The 22,919-nt window shown below is 42.2% G+C and overlaps 1 protein-coding gene across 3 annotated transcripts in view; it reads left to right on the top strand.

Moving 5' to 3' along the window:
• TMCC1 (transmembrane and coiled-coil domain family 1) overlaps positions 1 to 22,919 on the top strand; it is a 165,613-nt gene that overhangs the window by 16,852 nt on the left and 125,842 nt on the right. For 2 of the 3 annotated variants that reach the window (XM_077325315.1, XM_077325314.1), the window contains exons 2-3: positions 5,927 to 5,983; positions 10,317 to 11,036. In XM_077325315.1, the coding sequence (XP_077181430.1) occupies positions 10,488 to 11,036 (549 nt within the window). In that variant the 5' untranslated portion in view covers positions 5,927 to 5,983; positions 10,317 to 10,487. The remainder of the gene's footprint in view (positions 1 to 5,926; positions 5,984 to 10,316; positions 11,037 to 22,919) is intronic. The other variant, XM_077325316.1, reaches the window with a different exon arrangement.

Here is a 22,919-nt window from a genome sequence, read left to right as displayed (position 1 = left end):
GAATTTGTTTGAGTTCACTTTTAAAAAGTGGTTGATCCATGAGGATTCATGTAGATATGACTTTTACTTCCCAAACTCATCAAGCAACCCCTGCACCAGGAATTTAAAAAGAGGATAAAACTTTGAGTGTCCCCAACAGCACCCTAACAGTGGGTATTTCTTCAAAGCCAAACAAGACTGCAGTGAGGCTTCACCCAACATCTGGGGGGGGGGGGAACTCAGTTGAGATTGCAAATGGCTTCATCAGAATCACTTCCTTGAGAAAACAGCCAGACACCACCAGGCAAAGACCTGCAACTGAAAACTTGGTAGTGCAGAAGGTGGTAATCCTTTTTTCCCTTCCCACCAGACCTACTATCTATGCAGCAAATCTTTCTCCCGCCTTCACTTGTTCTACAGCTCTCCTGCACACCACCCACTCCATGCTAGAATGAAGAATGCAATGTGATTGCATGCGAGCTCTAGAATCATGTATAGCTGGCTGCTTCCTTAGGCAAGAATGTGTGGGATCCGATTGGTTGCTGCAGATGCCTGTCAAGCACAGAGGGGAGAGAAGTTTCCAGGGCCAAAGGCAAACACCCCCCAGGCTCTCTTCAGGACATGTTACTGTTTCTGGCATGCGGGAGACGTGCATGAAAAAGCAAACTCCACCCCACATGAACTGCTGAGCCCATGAGAGGGAAAAGGACCTGTATGAGCTCATGGGGATGTGGCTGCATGAATGCTACATTGTGAATGACTAATTTGCAGTTTTCATGGGTTTTTGAGACTCATGTTCAGCTCCGTGCCCACCTCTAGTCATATGTGCATGACAAGAATCCCTTTACCACCCTAGGAGGGGAACTCAGACAATTCCTTAGTGTCCAGTAAGGCAACTGCTTCTCTCTTGTCAGTCTTGCATGTGAAAAAGAATGAGCTGTAGGAAGGAGGCTAAGGAAGTCTGGGTATCTGGAGCCAGTCTCTCTGTATCATCTCACAAAGGTAAGATGAAGTCAATGAGAGGGAGGATGTATGCCACTCCAATCCCTTGGGGAAAGGATAAAAATATGCTAGATAAAAGTGTAGTTCTAGCTCATTCAGAAAGGCTGTCTCTCTAGCCCTGTTTAAAACAGTCCTCAACAATAAAACAACAACTAAGACCATAAAATAAACCATGTTAATAAAAAAGCTGGGCCTAAAACCACATAAAACAGAGCAGTCTGAAAGTATAGTCATAAAGCAGTCTAAACTAGGATCAGACCATAAAAAATGGGGGAGACCATTTTATTTTTATAGATTTTTTAGCTGCCATTCAAACGGTCCTGTGGTGACTTCATAACATTAAATTATAGGAGTTAAAATGTAAAAACTATTAAAATATATAAAACATTGACATTAAAAATAAACTTAAAATATGTTGCTAGTACCATACACTAACAAAAACAACCCCAATGTGGATTATACTCTAAAGAATTGAATCTTGCAGGCCCTGTGATAACTAAACAAGTCTGGCATTGCATGGGTATTACTAGAGAGTTCATTCCACAGGGTAGGGACCACATTCAGCTATTTCCACACTATGTTCAGAAGAAATGCCACTACTAGAAGCGAGGGAGAGAGGCAGTACCTGGGAGTACTGCTGACAGTGGACTGTATGAACAGTACCTGTTGGACAACAATGACTAATACAACAGGAAGCTTCCCCTGGACTGCATCATGGTTTCTCTTTTGAAAATAACCCACCAGATGTGAGGGTGGGAGTGTCTTTTGCTTGTGTGATAATTAGTGTTTGGGGTAGGGTGTTTGACTGTGGTGGTGTAGTGCAGCAGGTAGACATGGGTGGAGGGATGATTCTCAAAGATGAATTGCCATTAGGCAAGAATGCTTGCAGTGTACCTAGTCTCCAAAGCATCCCAAATAAGAGCTAGTCTGAGAGTGTCAATACTATGGTTCTGGGAGGCCTAGGTTTGAATTACCATTCTGCTATGGGAGGCTCACTGGGCCCATTAAGCACGGCCGCCGAAACGGCGATTTTGGGTCACATGGAAAACGCGGAGGGGGAAGACGCGACGCATACCGGTTATACACGGGGCGGGGCGCGACGACGGCAAAACCCAGAGTAACCGATTATGCACGCGCCGATCCGGGCGCCGCTTCTGGTTGCGCCCCGCTCACCCGGAAGCTGCGCTTTCTTCCGCGTTTCACTGACGCGGCTTTTTCGGCGGCATGCACCGAAGCTGCAGCCGGTTGCAGCCAGCTCCGTGCGTTATCCGTGATTTTAGTCGCCGCCATTCCACCCCGAATGTGCGCTAAAACCCCCGTGCATAATGGGTCCTGGAGACTCACCTTTGGTGAGTCACACACTGTATCAGCCTAAACTACCTCACAGGGTTTTTTGAAGGTGAAATGAAGGAGTCAAGAAGAAGAGTTGGTTCTTATATGCCGCTTTTCTCTACCTGAAGGCGTCTCAAAGCGGCTTACAGTCGCCTTCCCTCTCCTCTCCCCACAACAGACATCCTGTGAGGTGGAGGAGGCTGAGAGAGCCCTGATATTATAGCTAAGTCAGAACAGCTTTATCAGTGCCGTGGCAAGCCCAAGGTCATCCAGCTGGCTGCATGTGGGGGTGTGCAGAATCGAACCCGGCATGCCAGATTAGAAGTTCGCTCTCCTAACCACTACACCAAGCAAGAACCACGTAAGCTGCTCTTGGGAGGGTATAAATAAAGTAAATAAATAAACAATGCTATTACAAGAGCCCATACTTCTAGCTCCTCTTAAATCTTGTGCAATAACAGATCGATGAGGTACAAAACTGTATGTTACAGAAAGACAAAGTTCACTTGGCTTGTATAGCAGTTGAAAGAAAATCATGTGGTATCCCTGTCCCAATTAATTTATCTGATTATGCAGTCCTTCAATCCTGTGTTAGCGGTTGGGGGGGGGGGAAGTAATGGTGGCTGTTATCCTTTGAGTCCTTCAAATTTCATGCTCCCATTGCAAGCTGTTGTAACAGGATGTTTCACTCCCACTTCCAATTAGAGAATTTGGACTAAGTAGTTCTGACAGGACTTTTCCCTCCTGAAATGTTTAGTGGTAGATTTCTGCTGGATTTATCTATTAGAGGCTGTCCAACAACCTTGAAATCTGATAATACAAACAAGTAAGGGATGAGTTCTGTTCTTTGAACTTTAATCAGCAAACCAAACAGAAACCCTTGGAGACTTTATCTTCTATTGGAAAAAAACATAGCTCTTTATACTAAACAAGAAGATGCGAAGATGTACACGCATGTGAAAATTAACCCTATGGCTACTGTGAAATTAAGCGCTAAAATTATCAAAGTTCCTAACATGGTTTAATCATGTTATAGTGAGTAATATTTAAAAGTAAACTAGGTTTCAGGTTCTTGTCTCATTGCTTTTAGGGATTATCAAATAAACCTAAGTCAGCCATATGCAGAAACTTCACCTAATCTTCTGAGGCAGTGGTCCCCAACCTTTATTAGGCTGGGGACCGGCAGGGCATTGGGTCGCGCCCGCAGGGACCGCGCCCGCGCGGGCCATGCCCATGCTTCGGACCGCGCCCGCGCGGGCCACGGCCATGCTTCGGGCCGCGCCCGCGAGCCGCACCCGCGGATCGGGCCGCGCCCGGCCGCGCCCGCGGGCCGCACCCACGGATCGGGCCGCACCCGCGGGCCGCGCCCGCGGATCGGGCCGAGCGGGCGCGGCCCGGCCCTGATTCCCTCCCGCAGTAAGTACCTGATTCCCTCCCGCAGTAAGTACCGCAAGCTTGCGGCCCGGGAAGTTTTTTACTGCGGGGGGGGGGCGGCGCCATGGCCTTTGCGGCCCGGCGCCGGGCCGCGGCCCGCAGGTTGGGGACCACTGTTCTGAGGCTTCTATCCAGAGAAGTCTTATCAGAGTTGTGTATTTTTATAGAAAAATATCAGTCTTCATTCCCTAAATCTCTTCTAAATCGTGTGATTATTATCTAGATAAGTGATTGGTTCTTTACTGAGATAATCAAAACAGGTGCAGTTTAGCTACAACTGATAGGTCCTTTTCTAAAGCAACATAAGAAGGCCACTTCATCTCATTATCAGTGGGAAAGGAGTATTGTAAATAATTTATAAATTACAATAAAAAGGATGCAGGTTGGGGGTTTGGGTTTTTTTTGCCTGAAGGCATGGCTGACATGACAATTCTGCAATGTTTTCAAGGCAAGGGATGTTCAAAAGTGGTTTGCCATTCTCTTCCTCTGTCTTGTACATTTTACACATCAACTTTGGGATAGAAATGTTATTGAAGAAATGTGACAGTTCTGTTAGAGTATTGTGGTTTCGTTCTCATCTGGAGTCAGCTTGCTGTCTTTCCAGGACAGGACCACTAATTGCTTGGCTGAGAGTGAAGTGGCTGCATAGGAAGGTGAAGTCTGATAGATACGGTGGCCCATTTACTTTCTTCCCTGGAAGGAGTCCCACAACTCAGAGGCTGACAACTTGTCTGTCTCTAGTCCCTCTGGTGACACCTGTTAGTTTTGGAAAGGTGTTAGTTTCTGAAAACTTTTCACCCTGAAACACTGCTTTTCTGAGACTTATTTAAAACTTCTTGCCATTGCAACTGCTAAGCACATCTTTTGTAGAAGCAGTCTGGAATTGCAGTGACCATTTCTTTCATTTGTCAGCTGATGAACAATTGACTGGCTTTTAAATATACATTATAAGTTATTGTTAGCATAAAGCTAATATTGTATATTCATTCTCTTAAGCCTCTGAATCCATACTGTTTTTTCAGTGCTGACATCAGCCCTAAACTGAAGCTCTGCTTTTCCTCCTGAGAAGAAATGTAATTGTTGTAGTGCCTCTAATGGGATACTTAAAAATAAAAAGCCAGAATACTTATGCAGCTTCAGCAGTATGTGCCAAAATCTTTAGTGAGTGAGTAGGTTTCCAATTAAATTTTTTTCTAAAAAAAAAACTACAATCAATCTGACCATTGTTTTTGGTTTGTGGCAAAGTGGCAGGAGTGTTTAGCATTTGTAAATGCAAGTTCAGTCCTTGTGAATCTGTGGAAAGTCACCCATCTCTTAGCCCTATGGAGTGCTGGTGAGACTAAACAGCGAAACTGTACACCTTCATCTACAGTATCCTAAACTCTGCCAGTGCCTAGGTCTATGTTTGTCTTAGTATTCAAAATACTTTCTAGAGCTTTTCAGCCCTATAATGACTCTGTAAGGTAGGTCAATATTATCCCAGAATTGTAGTTGGTAATAACTTGCTGACAGCTTCCTAATGTGTTCATGGCAGAGCTGAGACCTGAACTGGGGACTTGTAGCTGACTCTTCATTATTACACTGAACCAGCTTCTTGGAAGACCAATGAAATACCAACCATAGGGGCAAATGGTCAACTGAGGCACAACATGCGAAAAGCAGAATCAATTTTATTACTTGCATTACCAGTGAGAATTGTATAACTGGTTGGCTAACAAATCAATACATTTACAAAATATATCCTTTTAAATTAAGCTTTTTTTCCTATTGCACTATATGATCTTGCTTCTTAGGCTACAAAGGAGCTCTAAAAATAGTCTGAGGAAGTGTGATGTAGCAGCAGGTCACAATGCATAGCACATTAATGTGGCTTATCCTGGTCTACTAGACATGTTCTAAAATAATGATGGCATTTAGAAGTTACTGCTTAGATACCACAAGTAAAAATTATAAGGATTTTTATCCATTGTTGAAAATCCACAAGTTTTTGAAGTCAGAGGCAGGTGTGCAAATAGTAGCAGGTACACAGGAACCATTTCCTTGCCCTGTGTTCTATTTTGTAATAATATTTTGTAGCCAGGCAGAAGGGCATTGTGCAGCTGTATATACAGAGTATATTTAAGCTGATACTTTCATATATGTATATTTATGTTCTAAGATTTTTAAAATTTTGTTTCAGCTGCTGTTTGACAGGGGAACTCCACCAGTCAGTCATGTCTAAGGATAAGCAACAGAGGCAAGTATAATCTTCACTGGTATAAAATTAACAATTGCATTTCAATTATGCATTTGCTTGAAAGTCTCGTTTAAAATATTCCATTTAAACTAATATATGTGTACGTTTCTCTGCTTGCAAATATGCAGGTTATTAGAACTCTTTCTTTTCCCAAAAAGCAAACTGATTGACAAGTTTAAATTAAAAAACCTGTCCCCATATTAAGCTTACAAGTAATGGATTTGATCCTAAAGAACAACAAATGGTGTAAGCTTGTGAAAGAGGTTTTGCTACATTTTCACTGTTCCTCCAACCCCTTTCCCCTTTTCCCTGGATAAGGGCAGTAGGGTGGAAAGCAGCTTAAAAAACTACAACTAGAAGGGGGGGGGGATAGAGCCTCTTGTGGCGTAGAGTGGTAAAGCGGTAGAAATACTGTCTGAAGCTGTCCATGAGGTTGGGAGTTCGATCCCAGCAGCTGGTTCAAGGTTGACTTAGCCTTCCATCCTTCCGAGGTCGGTAAAATGAGTACCCAGCTTGCTGCTGGGGGGTAAAATGGTAATGACTGGGGAAGGTTCTGGCAAACCACCCTGTATGGAGTCTGCCATGAAAACGCTAGAGGGCGTCACCCCAAGGGTCAGACATGACTCGGTGCTTGCACAGGGGATACGTTTACCTTTAGAAGGGGGATAACAGCATAAACCATGCTCCCTCACTACATATAGCAATATAATAAACATACTTTCTCAAAATGTTTTTACATTCAGAGCAATATTTATTTTTCTATGAAGCTTGAAGCTTTTTCTCAGTAGCACAGATATTTAGAAATACTGTAATATACACTAGAAAGAATATGATAAATTGGGGTTCAGATGTCTCTTTGACTTGGCCATAAATGTATATACAATTTCTGTTTGCTGGAAAGTAACTAATCCAGCGTGTTATAATGTTCAGATCAGGGTTTGTATCCAGATATATTTCCAAAAAGGGGTGGCTTCATCAGAGTATTTGGGAATATACCTTTTATAAAATGATGTCAGGCAGGGTTGAAATGTTCCCTAAAGGCAAAACTGGAATCTGGATATAAAGGGCGGTATGTGGAACTGTATGTGTTCTGTGGCTCTTGGTCCTGGCTGCGATCCAGACTAGATGTTTCTGCAGGTGCAGGGATTTCTGCACAGACCTAGACTTACTTGCCTCTCCCATCTTGTGTGCAAAGGAAACAAAGGCTGACAAAAAAGCTAAGAATAATGTAACTCTTTAGTTCCAAAATACAAGTCAAAGCCAGAACGAATTCTGGTACAACACTCATTTTCAAAGTTCTTCGTCAGTGGCTTCAAATTTCTGAACAAATAAATTACAACAAAATCAAACATGTTGGTTTCATTTGTCATATTACAATGTAATCTTGAAACCTTCATAATATGCCAAAATTTCCAAAAACCACCATACTTTAATATCTATTAAAAGTTTCAAGCAATGTGTTTTCCAATCAGTCAGAAGAGTTTCCAGCTGAACATACAGAAATTAAACATTTATAAGGTAAAATGAAGAGCCATAATAATTTAACATAAAGGAGACTCTCTAGTCTCAACATACTTATTGTGTATCAATAGGACCTACGGTTCCAATCAATCTTTGGCAGGGGAGCAATGTGGTGTAAGCCTGCTAGAATAACAATTCCCCAAAGAATATCCAGTTGTATATCCATTAAATATAAAATGCAGACACTACCTATTAGAGAATAAAGAGTCCATTAAAAAAATAGAATAGATCCCACAAATTGTTGAGACCTCTAGGTGCTAAAATATAATAATTAAATATGAAATATGTTTCCCTTTGTAAGAGTTTACATGAAATATCCAATTGATGAGGACTGATTTGCTTAATGCATTCCAAGTTGCAAAATTTTAAATCTTCTGGTCATGGTTACAATTAACAAAATGTTCTGTCAAAGAAGCTTTCATGATCCTGACTTTTAAGGGACAAGTGGATATTCCTATACAAAAGATTACAGGGGCACATGATACAATAAATGACATTGTTGGACAATCAGTGGATAAATGATTCTATCCTATGCTTATGTGCTGGAATGGGATGGCAAAATTCATTCGATTCCAAAAATCAATCTACGGATAGATCATGCCCCACATCTGTGGTTGCCTGCTGGTAATCATCTTAAAGGGGCAAGTGTCACATCTTGTGTGACAGCCCAAAAAGCCCCCTGAAATCTCTTTCCAGGAGGTCCTCATTTTTGTCTCAAAGACAGGATTGGGGACGACAATGACACTTTGTACTCGTATGGGAGATAGGAGAACCATGTTGCTTACATCTGCAGAAGCACTGATCTAGGTCCAGTACCATGTTTCTCACTGCAACTCCTTATGTTCCCAGGAACTTGATGCAGTATGAGAGAGGGCAGGTAGAAGAGAAAACATTGTCCATATTTATGCAGACAACATTTTGCTTATATATGAGATTCTGCATGTCACATTCATAATTTATACTTGGTCTTGGGTTTAACATTCTCTGGGAAATTCTTTTTTACCCATTGAAAAAACTTGTTTCAGCCTATCTAAATAATGGAATTAAGCTTCTGTATCTGGGCTATAGTATCAGACTAGGATTTGGCCTGAATCTGAACTGTGCTGTGGAAACTTACTGGGTGACCTTGGGCTATTCACTCTCTTAGCTGAAAGAACCTTGGTTGTGGAGATAAAATTGATGAGACATGAAATATGTTAGGAATCCCATTGGTGAGAAAAGCAGAATGAGTATAAATAACAAAATAATTAACTAGTAAGAATTACATGACTCTTCTTGACCATATCAAGACAACGAACAGTTACCTACTGCTTCTATACATATATGCTACTGTAACTCAAGAGCTCTTTGTGACTAAACTTTGGTAATATGAAAGCTCTACATGGGGCTGTTTTATCACAGAAACAAACTCCTGCTTATAAATAAAATAATGTTTTTATATACTGCTGATATCGGAGGTGTGCACCATTGCTGGTGTAATAATGGAACAAAAACTCTATTCCAAGTTCTTTTCTTTAAAAAAAAAGCTGTAAATCCTGTGCCCACTGTAAAGAGAGTTTCATTAGATAAACAAGTGGCAACAACTAGCAGGTTCTGATAATAGATCAGGTAAGTTTTTGCAGTCATAAGGCCTGGCTGTTTTGTGTTTCTCCATGCTTGTTATTGTATTGCACAATGTGCTCAATATGGGTAGTAATAGTACCTTAATTGAATACTTGTAATTCTAGTAATGTTTATCTTTTTGTAAAAAAATAAAACTTACATAATATGTGGAGCTTGTTTTTGTGTTTCCATCACCTTGGGCATTCTGGCTGAAGGATTTGGTCTTCAAACTAGATGTAAGAGTGCATAATTTTATGGCTACTTTGATAGCCTTAATGCTCTTATTGAGCACTGAGAATATAATATAAACATGTCTAATGTTCATGAACTTCTTTCTCAGCTCCTGCTGCTTCTGGCCAAGAATGTGACGTGACTTATATCACTGAACCCCAGATAATATTATTTATGCATGCAATCTCATTTAACTGCAACAGATATGATCCTTTCTGTGCTAAATTTTCTCCATTCATATACTCCTAGAATTCCAGTTAGATTTCCCTTGCTTACTCCCCACATATAGTCCTACTGTTTGACACTTACTCATTGACACAGCTATAGCTGCTTGCCTGCTTCTCCTATCTGAAGTGATGTGCTTGAGGGAGAAGGTTGCTGTGTCTGTCCTTAAAAGTCTGAATTAGTCTGTGTGCTGCTAAAGTCTAAAAAAAGAAGGCCTTCAAAATCTTGGCTAAAACTGCCTTTGGTATCTGTTTTCACTTAGGAACTCTGACATTGCTTGAGGGGATATACTTTACATTTCACTACCATGTTTTTGATAATAGTTCATGCGAACTGTGTGCATTGCTGTTTCTTGAACACCTTGGAGAGAGTGCTGTGTCAGACTAACATGAGATGCAATGCTTATTTAGAAATTAATTTACACCTTATATTTCTCCAGATATGCTTTGTTGTCTGGCATGGCAGCTCATTTGGCAAAGATATATAATCTATTCAAAACAGCATTAACTTTAAATTTACAGTCCATTTTTTGAACATTTCTCACTTTTCCTTTTTTAATCTAAGAATATTTCTTCATGATCAAAGCAAACTATCATGCTTTGTGTTCTGTTCACTACATAAATGTACTTAAGTCTCTTGGTTAAGAGAATGCTGGACTCGTTTAGGGAAGAATAAAGTAATTGCATGTCTTTTCACAGATTATCTTGACCTGATTGTGCATGAAGTATAATTGGGTTCTTTTGTTTAACATTAGATAAGCATGAGACCGCCGTGGCACAGCTGCATGTATATTCATTCTTGAAGCAATTGCACACTTTATTGGCTGACAATCTTGGCATTTTTAGCAAAAAAAACCCACAAAATATAAAGACACAGGACATCTGTGTTTGACTTGTCAAAAAAAAAACTTTTTGGGTGTCATCTGATGGAGCCTTCTGGTGGTGAACAATTTTATGATGACCCCGACCTTGGAGGGAAGTCTCAAGATCAAGAGGCCAGAAGGCAGCATGAGTCAGAGCAAAAGTTATCTAAAATTACCCACAATGCCTTGGAAAATATTAATGTGATTGGTCAAGGTTTGAAGCACCTCTTCCAGCACCAGCGCAGGAGGTCCTCGGTGTCTCCACATGATGTGCAGCAAGCTCAGGTTGATTTGGAGCCTGAAATGGAATTGGAAAGCCAAAGCACATGTGCTGAAATTGATGGTGTGTCTACCCACCCTACAGCTCTAAACAGAGTTCTTCAACAAATCAGAGTGCCACCTAAAATGAAGAGAGGAACAAGCTTGCATAACAAGCGGGGCAAGTCAGATCCTCCAAAAGGAAGCCCCCAGATCAACAGGAAGTCTGCCCAGGATATTCATTCAGGCCGACCCAGATCCTCATCAACTACTGATGCTCCCACTAACTTATCTGTGCTAGAGATGGCATCCCCTGTTTATGCAGCTGGTGAAGAGGTTCCATCAGCAGAGCGGGTAAGTTCTGCTTATTGTAAAGTATGTGGTCTTGTTAGATGCTAAAATGACTAAAATTAAAAAATCTTTCTAGTAAAATCTTTTTGTTGAGAGTCCTCAACTGTACTGCTAATAAGAAATGGCAGTAAACAGTATCTGATTTTGTACCTTAACGAAGTGCAAGTCCAGTGATACTTTTTAAGACCAACACGGTTTTATGCAAGGTATAGTCTTTTATATGCATATGCATGTCTTTGGATTTTTTACCTTGTTGGGGGATATTAACTTATAGTTGTCAGCTGTCAACTTTATATTAGAAGGTTGCTTGTCAGTGGTACTTGAAACTCCAGTCCAAGGAAATGGTGTCTTTGAAGCCAATTCCCTCCCCTCCACATCATGGGATCCTGTTAGAAATTAATCCAGCAGTTCTGCTATACAATGCAGCTTCAACTGTTCAGAATAATGTCTTTAGTGAGAATCCTCTTGGTGATGAAACATAGTTTGTTCTTGATGTATTAGTACATGTTCTTAAAACAAAACTTTGATTCAAGGCATTGGTCACATCATGGGGGAGCTATCCTTTCTGTCTTGTAGCCTTCCTCGTTTGTTAGGGCTTTGATGGATTTTGAAATATATACACACTTTGGAATTCATTCCAGTCTTTAACACAAAGTTCTCTTCTTATGTAGACTCTTGATTTCCTCCTTGGAAGGTCCTCTACCTGCCTTGTAGGAATGACTAATTAAAATGGTGCATTAGATTTAAATGATATTTTGTGTTCTGTTAGAGAAATGCATTATTGGAAACAAAATGGAAGTGCTTGGAATCCCTTAGAAAGATGGGGGAAGTTTGATTGCATTGGGCAACTTAAACTTAAGCCCTAGACCCTGGAAAGCAAGGGGGTTGCTTTTGAAAAAAGAGTGTTGGTATCTGGAGAGGAGACAACTGAGAGGGGAACTGATAACCATCTTCAAGTATTTAAAAGGCTGCCATATAGAGGATGGAGCAGAGTTGTTCTCTCTTGCCCCGGAGGGACAGACCAGAACCAACTGGATGAAATTAATTCAAAAGAAATTCTGTCTAAACATCAGGAAGAAGTTCCTGACAGTTAGAGCGGTTTCTTAGTGGAACAGGCTTCCTCGGGAGGTGGTGGGTTCTCCATCCTTGGAAATTTTTAAACAGAGGCAGGATAGCCATTTGAAAAAAAAGGCTGATTCTGTGAAGGCTTAAGGGGGTGGCAGGTTGCGGTGGATGACCAATAGGGTTGTGAGTGTCCTGCATAGTGCGGCGGGTTGGACTAGATGACCCATGAGGGTCATCTCTTCCAACTCTATGATTCTATGAAATGGCTGGCATTAATTTCAGCACTCCGTTTCGATTGATCAATGCTTCATTTTGCTTACAGCAGGATGGGTACACCTGTTCCCTGTGATGCTGAAATGGCTGGTGGCCTTTTCAGCTGTGAGTTTTAGCTTCCCCTGCTTCTGACCCCTGGGTGGTTCACTTCTGGGCTACTGGCTCATTTGGGTTCGGGGGTTCGGTTTGTGAACACCCTGAACCAAACTGGAATTTTCTGGTTTGTACCTATTCCTATCCACCAAAAATGACTGAACAGCAGTGATAGAATAAGATGTTTGAGTACGGAAATAATATTTTGCATCTCCATATTTCTAACTATGGATTGGTTTGCTTGTTGCTGGACTGGGAGATTCCCCTTCTTTTTCCTGATCTGTCTGACTAAGAAGGAAAGTTACTGGTGTGTTGTGTGTGTATATGATAGGCTATTATCTTTATTGTATGAATTTTTGTAGCAAGTTGCCTTTTTTGTGCATTATGGCAGACATGGAGATATGAAGGCCTACAGCAAAGAATAGATGGGGAGGGACTATTTATTTATTTATATTTATTTAATTTATATATTGCCCTCCCCGGAGGCTCAGGGCGGTTTACATGGAACATATGACCAATACATGAAACAATCTGTAACGTATGAATAACCGTACAATAATATTAACTGATAGTTGTAACAGTATAAACAGTGTAAACAATGCAACAGAGCAAACAAGTCCAGAGCACTCTGGTGAAGTTCTGGGAGGGAGGGGAGCAGGGGACCTTCAGTTGCTGTTGGTTGTGCCTGGTCTCAATCAAATGGCTGGTGGAAGAGCTCCTTTTTTCAGGCCCTGCAGAACTGTTTAAGCTCCATCAGGGCCCTGATCCTCTCCGGGAGCTCATTCTACCAGGTGAGAACCAGAACAGAGAATGCTCTGGCCCTGGTTGAGGCCAGGCGGACTTCTTTAGGGCCAGGGACCATTAGCTGGTTGGTGGCGGTGGAGCTTAGAGCTCTTTTGGTGGCATAGGCAGGAAGGCAGTCCCTCAGGTACACTGGGTCCTGACCGCGTATGGCATTGAAGGCAATTACCAGAACCTTTAGTCTGATGAGAAATTCAACTGGCAACCACGGCAGTTGGGCCGGATGTGGGATATCCATGGTGTTGTTGTGAGGATCCTGGCTGTTGCATTTTGGACCAGCTGTAGTTTCCAGGTCAAGGCTAAGGACAGGCCTGCGTAGAGCGAGTTACAGAAGTCCAGTCTAGAGGTGACTGTCGCATGGATCACTATGGCTAAGTGTTCCGGGGCTAGTAGCTTGGCTTGGGGGAGACGATAAAATGCCAGCTGTGCTAACTTTGTGACCTGGGCTTCCATTATGAGGGAAACATCCAGAATCACTCCCAGATTCCTGGCAGAGTGAGCCGTAGAGAGCTGCACACCATCCAGGGTAGGCAGACGTGCTTCCTCACATGGGCCCTTCCTACCCAGCCACAGGACCTCCCTCTTTGAAGGGTTGAGCTTCAGATGACTCTGTTTGAGCCATCTCATCACTGATTCCAGGCAGCTGACTAATGCTTTTGGGAGAGAGTCAGGGAGGTCATCCATCAGGAGGAAGATCTGGGTGTCATCTGCATATTGATGACAACCCAGCCCAAACTTCCATACCAGTTGTGCAAGAGGATGCATGAAGATGTTGAATAGGATAGGAGAGAGGACCACTCCCTGTGGGACTCCGCAAGCAAGTTTTCGGTGGTCTGATGTTCTCTCTCCTATTGTAATCCTCTGTCCATGATCCTGGAGGAAGGCGATCATCCATTGAAGGGCTGTTCCTCATATGCCGGCATCGATGAGGCGGCGAGCTAGAAGCTCATGATCGACTGTGTTGAACACTGCTGAGAGGTCTAGTAATATCAGCAGTGCCGACCCGCCTCGATCCAACTGTCGACGGAGGTAACCAGTCAGGGCAACTAGCGCTGTCTCTACCCCATGGCCAGGCTGGAAACCTGACAGGGATGGGTTTAGGACCAAAGCTTATTTCAGGTATTCCGTTAGTTGGTTTGTGACAGCCCTTTCTACTATTTTCCCCAGAAACGCTAAGTGCGAGACGGGTCGATAGTTACTGGGCTCTTGCGGATCTAGAGATGTTTTTTTCAGCAGTGGACATACCACAGCCTCTTTCAATCCCTTCGGGAATTCTCCCATTGTGAGAGATAGATTATCTCCCGGAGGGGGCCCGTATCCAGCTGTTTTTAAGAGCCAGAATGGGGAAGGGTCTAGTCGGCATGTGGTTGGCCTTATGTATGCCCAGTTTTCCCAATGGAAGAATTAGAAATTTGGTGAAACACTGAAAAGCTCCTATAAGCTACCGTGAAATTAATGAAAATGTTAAAATAAAGTTTTGATTAATTTGTTATTAAAACATATTTAGTATATTTATTAAATTTAAAAATATCTTTCTATAAGAAAAATTGTGATTACGCCTAATATTATAGATGCAAACTCATGTACCCTGTGCTACCTTAGCACATGTTTTTGGTATAAAAGCTAAAAGAAAATAGTTGAAAATAAAATTTTGTAGTAAATGAAGGGTGTATTTGGACAGAAGGGTGGCATACAAATCTGAATATAAATTAAAAAATAAAACTGTTATTGCAGAGACTTAGAAATTGATTCTGTTTATTACATTTGAAACTGGATATTCCACTTCTAATTGCACCCTATAGGCAAAAAAAAAGATTGTACAGTATGTACTCCTTACTATGTAAGGAACTTCATTGATGTTGCTTGTTAGTTTAATGACATATGAATTTTTTAAGACTCCAGCAGGTTTTAAATGCCAAAACTGTACTGTGAATACTGTATTTGTGTTACAGAAAAAATAACTAGCAGGCAGCGAGGTGTAGTGGTTAAGAGCAGCAGCATCTAATCTGGAGAACAAGGTTTGATTCCCCACTCATCCACATGCAGCCAGCTGGGTTACCTTGGGCTAGTCAGTCCTCAGAGCTCTCTGAGCCCTGTCCCCACCTACCTCAGGTGGTATCTGGGGAGAGGAAGGGTAGGTGTTTGTAATTTGCTTTGAGACTCCTTTGGGTAGGATGGGTATAAAAACCAACACTTTTTCTTCAAGCAGAAGTCCATGTGATAGGGAGATGTCACAGTGCTTTTTTCAAATGTTCGGCATTCGGTTGTTTCACTGACTTTTTGGGATAGGACAGTGCTACCTTTACTCTCTACTATCCATGTTTTCTTTTTATTTCTGTTTGGTAGGCAATTCAAAGGGCACACTATGTGCCCAGTGTTCAGTTTACAGAGGTACACTTGACTGGCTGTTTTATCTTTAGCTGAACGCTGAAGCTATTATGGGATGTTCCCTACTGCAGTATATAGTTCATACCCGCTGTGGTTTTAAACTTGCCTTTAGAAGATCAAGAAGTAGGTACCCGCTGCATTGTTTGGATTGCTTATTACAAGATGTGTGTATAGTCTTAGAGTAGAGTGCTTCTGTCCTCTTGGGCAGAAATACAGGGCTAGAATGAAGATTCTTCCTATACTTAGTATAAAAGAATGTTCAATAGTTACTACTATTCCTCTCTTGATTATTATACATTATCCTGTATTGGTAAAGCATAAGAATATCACCTGGTATTTAGGTTTTAATTGCTTCCATTTATTTTCTGTGAAATTCCTATGCATGCTGTATAGATATGAAGTACTGTCGTGCTTTTTCAGAAATAGTTTGTGTGTCTTTATACTTGTATTTCAACTCAGTTAGAAAAGACTCCAGCAAAATTGTTATTATCCATTTCTCTATGGATAGTTAGATTAGCTGGCTGGAGAAAAATAAAATCAGCTGTCTACATTTTAAATTGTTTCCAGGAATCCCAGTATCAGGCAAGTCCTGGACTATTGGGGTCACCAGAAGAAAAATACTTTGCTTAGTATGGAAGTGAAATGAAAGCTTTTCTAGATACATTGTAAGTAGTTAAGAGGTAGTTATTACTCTGTAAACGTATGGCTCTGGAAACATGGAAGCCATTGTTCAGCCATTGTGGGAGAAAACTTGCAGTTTAGATATGGTATTTGGCTAGATTGAAATGCTATACCAGTGGCTCTGTCTCTTGAAAAGTTCTCAGTGGAGTGCTGGAAATGTGGAACAGTTATTCACATCCTAAGGTCAGGTTTTTAAGTCCACGTTGGTTGAAAGGCGTGTTATTTAACTGAACTTTCCCAAAGCATAAAGAATAACAGAGAATTCAGTGAAGGAAAGAAAGTAATGTTATTCAGCTACGAAGCAGGTGTACAAAACACATAGATTGGTGGAGGAAGGGACAGAGAAGGGAACAGATACAAGTTCATTATCACTTTAAAAACTTCTGGGCTAATATTAAATAAATTATGTATTTTTATAGAACATTTTTGGGTCAGTGATGCATGTTTGTTATTTCAGTTCATGGTGTGTAGACCGTAGCATACTTCATCCTGTCACAGCAGGTTTCATAATGTGCTCTGCTTTTTGATAATCTAATTAATCACTCAGCCACAGTGTGGTGTTAAATAATCTTCTGTTAATAGTATACAAGATTTCTCTTATAAAGCTTATCATTGTTAGGTTTATTGAAATTAAAATACAAAAGCAGTTACTGCTTAACTATGAGTGATGGAACACAGGATTGAAATACATTCACTCTACCAGAAGGGAAATGGCAAATAGAAATTCAAAGTCAGCTCCTAAAACTGGTTTCAGTTGGTCGTAGTTTCTGTTTTTCTTTTCCAAATGCAAGCTTGTCAATATAATGTTCTTCTGTCAGTATGATCTTTCAATACTATTGACTTCTCTCTCCCCTCACCTGCAATTGTTATTTAATTGATTTTGGGTGCTTCCCTCTCAGTGGAGGCCCAGGTCACAAAAGTAATTTGGCTGGCATTCTACAATCCTTGCCAAGCCAAAGTACTAGCTCCCTACTTGGCCCTGGAACACCAAGACAAAGTGATCTATGCAGCAGTCACCTCTAGGACCCCAACCTTTTTATCACCGGGGACCGGTCAATGGTTGACAATTTTACTGAAGCCTGGGGGGTAGTCTTTTACCGAGGGACATTGCCACTGCCGCCTGAGCCCCTGCTCCACTTGCTTTCTCACTGGCACCCCTGACTTCCCGCCGCCCGCTGGGAGGCGCTGCCAGAAGCAGCTGCACAGTGGCATGCCGAGGGGGAGCCCCAGCCAAGACAGCCGCTAGAGAGCACCAAAGGTGAGCTGGCGGCCGAGTGGCAGGACAGCTCCTGAGGTAGCAGCCAGGGAGGAAGACGAGGAGAAGCCGCGGCCCGGTACCGACTGATCCACTTTATGTTAAAGTAATAAAATAAGTTTAGATTTTATGAACCTCAAATATCTTTTTGGAAATAGCTTTCCTTCCTCTAGCTTTAGAAGTTCCCAATATTTTAAATCTCTAACTGTACCCTGCTGTTGTCCAATGTAGGAATGGAATGGGTATTTGACTCGGATAAGCTGAAAAGTTCCCAAATCAGTGCTGATTCGGGTACTTTATCAGCTCATCTGAGCCCAACTGCCCATTCCCTGCATTCAAATGGTACGAATCACAATTCGGTGATTTGACCCATCTAATTGCAACCTCCTCTGCTTTCTTAGTCAGGGCCTGAGAAGGAGGGGATGGGACGGGAGAGAGTGCATATGAAACAGTTGACAATGACATGCTGGGAGGAATTTAAAGGGAGCGGGTGGGGTAGCTGTCATAAGTTTTTTTATGCACTGCTCTCCTTTTAAATGCTCGTCTCACATTCTCACGCAAAGCAGCTACTTCCTTTAAATACTCTTTGCCTGCGAAGGTTGGACGAGCATTTAAATGGAGAGTAGCATGCTGATAATGACAGGTGTCCCTTTAAATCTCTGTCATTATCAGTTGTTTGGTGGGCGCTCTCCCCCCTTCTCAGGCAGTGGAGACACTCTCTTCTGCCTGGGAAGGGGGATAAAATGCACAACCTCCCCCTCTGAAATTTTTCAGATTCAACCAAATCCGAAAACGTGAAGGGGTAGTCATGCCTTTTTTATTCAGCCAAATAGTTTCTGGCTGAATACAAAATGGTATTTTTAAAAAATGCACATCCCTATTCCAATGTTTCATATGGTGAACCACATAATAGTTACGCTGACTTTCTTCTTAGTGTACTTTGGCCAGATGAGGTATTAATTGTGCTTATTACCCAAAGCATGGTTTGTTTGTGTATGTGCAAGATATATACATATATACCAAAGCAAGACTATTAGCTAACGTATTCCTTTCTGCACCTCAAATGCATTAACATTTGGTACGTGAACACACAAATACTTTTATTGGAACCTTTACACCAATATGAAAAAAAATGCTTTCTCTTTTTCAGGTGCATTGTTTGGAAGTAAGTGCTTCTAGTTGCAAGCTGATAACTGAGTTTTGGAATGAAGATAATCTTAAATGCTCTCTACAAAGCCTCAAGTGTCAGTTTTGAAATAAAAATATAACAGAAAAAAACAGTTGAAATTCTTTTTATTGGAAGTTGACATAATTATGTCAAATCAGCTTGTTACACTAGAGGGAAATTTAACTAGCCATAGTATAAGATGTGTAGTATTATATCACAAATACCCACCAAAATGTATTGTATTTGTAAGGTAACATTTAAATTTTTTGGTTAAGAAATGAAAGAAATTATATTTTTAGTGTTGTGAGATAGTGATAGTTTTTCTAGTAGTATCTTCTAACCAATTAATGAGCAAGGAGAGTCCTTAAAAATGAAATTGTGTATACCTTGTCTTCCAAATCATAGTATCAGCTCATTGCAAAATGCTGAAAAATCAATCAGTAGATACATTTGACTGATAGGAAAAAAAACATGCAATGGGGGGGGGGAGTTGAACAGCTGTTGGGGTTAGGAAAGAGGAGGGCTGAAATTAAGCCTTTCAAATGGTTCCATACCTGGGTTCATAATTGCTGAATCAGCAATAAACTCATGTGAATAGGATCCATTTTTCCACATGACTGTTCATTCAGCAGAGGGGTTAAGTGCTTTTAACTTGATGAAGGTAAATTTCTACTTTGTCCAGCAGTTTTACTCATTGTGACTAGAAGGCATAGAAGGTTATAGAAATTGGCATGACTTATCTCTGTTACTCAGAGTTCTAGTATAGGTGAATGGGGTCTGAAGTTGCAGGTACTGCGAGGATAAAAATACATTGGGGTCATAGCTCAGTGAAAGTGTGAACCTAGTGTGCTGCAGCAGTGAAAAAGGCAAACTCTGTTAGGGATCATTAGGAAAGGGATTGAGACTAAAATGACCAATATTGTAATGCGCCTGGATAGCTCTGTGGTGCAGCCTCACATGGAATACTGTGTACAGTTTCTCAAAGGCAATATGGCAGAGCAGGAAAAAGTTCAGAAGAGGGCAACCAAGCTGGTTGGAGGACTGGAGCACCTTTCCTATGAGGAAAAGCTGGGACTTTTCAGTTTAGAAAAGAGACTATTGAGGGGGAGACATTATTGAGATTTCTAAAATTATGCATGGAGTGGAGAGAGATGACAGAGCTTTCTCCTGCTCTCCTGAAGTACTAGAACTTGATGGCATTCAATGAAACCAATGGGCGGCAGGTTCAAGACAGACAAAAGGAAAAACTACTTTATACAGAGCGTGATTAAAATGTGGAATTCACTACTCGGAGATTTAGTGATAGTAACAGGAATATGCAGCTTTAAAAGGGGGGATTAGATAGATTCATGGAGTAGAGGTCTGTCTATGGCTACTAGCCATGGTGACTGAGGGGAACCTCCACATTTGGAGGAATAAAGCCTGAGATTCCCAGAGCCAGGAGACAATATCAGGGGAAGGACTCAGCCTCTGTACCCTCTTGTTGGCTGTCCAGTAGAACTGGTTGGCCACTGTGTGAGACAAGATGCTAGACTAGATGAACTATTGGTCTGATCCAGCAGAGCTCTTCTGTTTTTATTTGTGTGGTCAGTTTGACTACAAAGCAGTGGTAAGTAGAAGAAGTAGAAGAAGAAGAGTTGGTTCTTATATGCCGCTTTTCTCTACTCGAAGGAGGCTCAAAGCAGCTTCCTTCCCTTTCCTCTCCTCACAACCTGTGAGGTGGGTGAGTCTGAGAGAGCCCTGATATTATTGCTCGGTCAGAACAGTTTTATCAGTGCTGGCGAGCCCAAGGTCACCCATCTGGCTGCATGTGGGGGAGTGCAGAATCGAATCTGGCATGCCAGATTAGATGTCTGCACTCCTAACCACTACACCAGTGGTCCCCAACCTTTTTGAGGCTGGGGACCGGCAGGGCAACTGCCCACCTGTGCATGTCACACATGCGTGCCCGCGCATTGTGTATGCACGGCCGAAATCGTGCATGCCCGAAAGTGCCGTGCATGGCGGGTGCTGCCCTGATTCCCTCTCCCCCCCTCCCGCAGTAAGAAGCTTCCCGGGCCGCAAGCTTGCGGCCTGGGAGGTTTTTTACTGCGGGCGGGGGGGCGGGGAGAGGGAGCCCGGCCGCGGCCTGCGGGTTGGGGACCACTGCACTACACCAAGCTGCATAATTTGTGATTCCTACACAAACAGCAGTTATACTGTATAGCTTAAAAGGAATAAGAGGATTGCTGCTCAATAAAATAAAAGTTCCATCTAGTCTAGCTTCCTATTCTGCCAAACACATATGCCCAGAAAGCCTACACACAATCTGTCAAAAACCCCAAGTATTTCTTCCATGATTTTATGCTGTTCTAAACTGTTGCCTGCTATGGTGTTTTACCTAGCCTGGCCTTTTGCCCTGATGGAACACAGATGTTTTAGCTTGACACTCCAAGGTCGATTTCCTGCCACTATGTTTTATGCCAACTTACCCTCCTTCCACGTCCCCCCCCCCTTTCCATAGTGTCCTGTAGTTTACAGACCTTCCTGTTCCTTGATGGCCAAATGATTATCCTTATGTTCTGACTCCTTTGAACTGTGCCTGGTTCGAGTTCCCAAAGATGGGGGTAGAGCCCCTATATTGTTCACCCTATGTTTTGTGAATCAGTCCTGTCTATACCTTCAAAGTAGATGCTTGTATTTTCTTAATAAAGAAACTTTAATTCCACGTTTCAAATGGGTAACTGAGTTTACTTATTTAGAAATCGTAAGTCTCTCACACAATCTCTTCTTGATGTCTCCTAACAATCTGTAATGAGAGGAACACTCCACCCCCTGCAAAATTTTCTCCAGTAGTCCCCTCTAACAAACGTGATGAGTTGGTGTCCTGCCTACTGGCTACTGATCAGTTTGGGCAAGACTGTGAAGATGGGGGTAGGCTTTTCACCACTTTGGAATAAGGGTAAAAACTGAGGTCTTGGCTAAGGTACCTTGGACATAATGAAGCGGTATTACCTGGGATAAAAACACTAGGTCTCTGTAGAAGACTTTGTGATATGCTGATGAAACCACCTCAGTTTCTGATTTTACTATTAAACTGAATTGTACTAGGGAGGATTCCACTGACTTGGTGCAATCCTGAGATTGCATCATGGTGGTTTAATAGCTTTTCTTAGTAACACCAGGTTTTCCCTCTGAGCGGAGGACATCTTATTGGGTTTTCGCATCTGTTCTCCACAAAGGCAGGATAGAACCACACACCCCTTCCTGGCTTGCGTGCTGTTGAGTCCAGTCTTCTTCCTGCCTTTCAAGGGAGCGCACTGGATCTCTAGCCTAGCGATCCCCAACCTGTGGGCTGCGGACCACATGTGGTCCTTCGACTAATTGGAGGTGGGCCCCGAAGGATGCCTTCTCCCCCCCCCCGGCCCTTTACTTCATCCCCCCCCCCGGCCCTTTATAACACACTTCAGGTGTCATTGTCTCCCATCACTCCCAGATGGGACTATCTCGTTGCAGAGAAACAAGCTCAGGGTTCCCATTGATTTGTCATTGTCATGAGTTAAAATTTCCATGAAAATAAAATGTTCCTTATGTTCATAGTTGTGGCATGTCTGTATCTTATTTTGAAGGGATGTTTAAACATTACCATAGCGATCAGAGAGCGTTAGGGCAGTGGTTGAGAGTAAACTACCCCTCCCACCGGGCCTCAGTAAAAGGCGTTGAGTGGTCCCCGGTGATAAAAAGATTGGGGACCACTGCTCTAGTCTGTCCTTGCCTATCTGAGTTTAGGTAGGTACTTTCGATTCTTCACTGCTACAGTTTCCTTCTCTAGTTTCTTCCCAGTAGTTTTTCCTTCTTTCCCCCTTCTTTACATCATTAAGGGCAGCAGGATTTTAGTCGTTAGTCCAATGGGCGTCTGTTATTGACCAGCAAGCTCCACCACTTTTCCCACCCAACTTTGCTTTCTTGTTGAAGAGGAGAGAAAGTGCAGGAGTATGGGGTGCTCTCAGATGCTGATACGCAGGTGCAGACTGATTTGATCACAATCCGTGAAATTGACAAGAAGGCACCCAGTGTACCTTTCAGGGCTGGCGGTTCCAAAAATGGCAGTGATTGCAGCTTTTTTGTCATGTCTTAAGCAGTTCCCTTCATTACTTGAACCTGTACTGTTCTTGAATGTTGC

Source organism: Paroedura picta, chromosome 3, assembly GCF_049243985.1.
Source record: "Paroedura picta isolate Pp20150507F chromosome 3, Ppicta_v3.0, whole genome shotgun sequence".
NCBI classification, from domain to species: domain Eukaryota; kingdom Metazoa; phylum Chordata; class Lepidosauria; order Squamata; family Gekkonidae; genus Paroedura; species Paroedura picta.
This window is presented reverse-complemented; position numbering and strand designations above follow the sequence as displayed.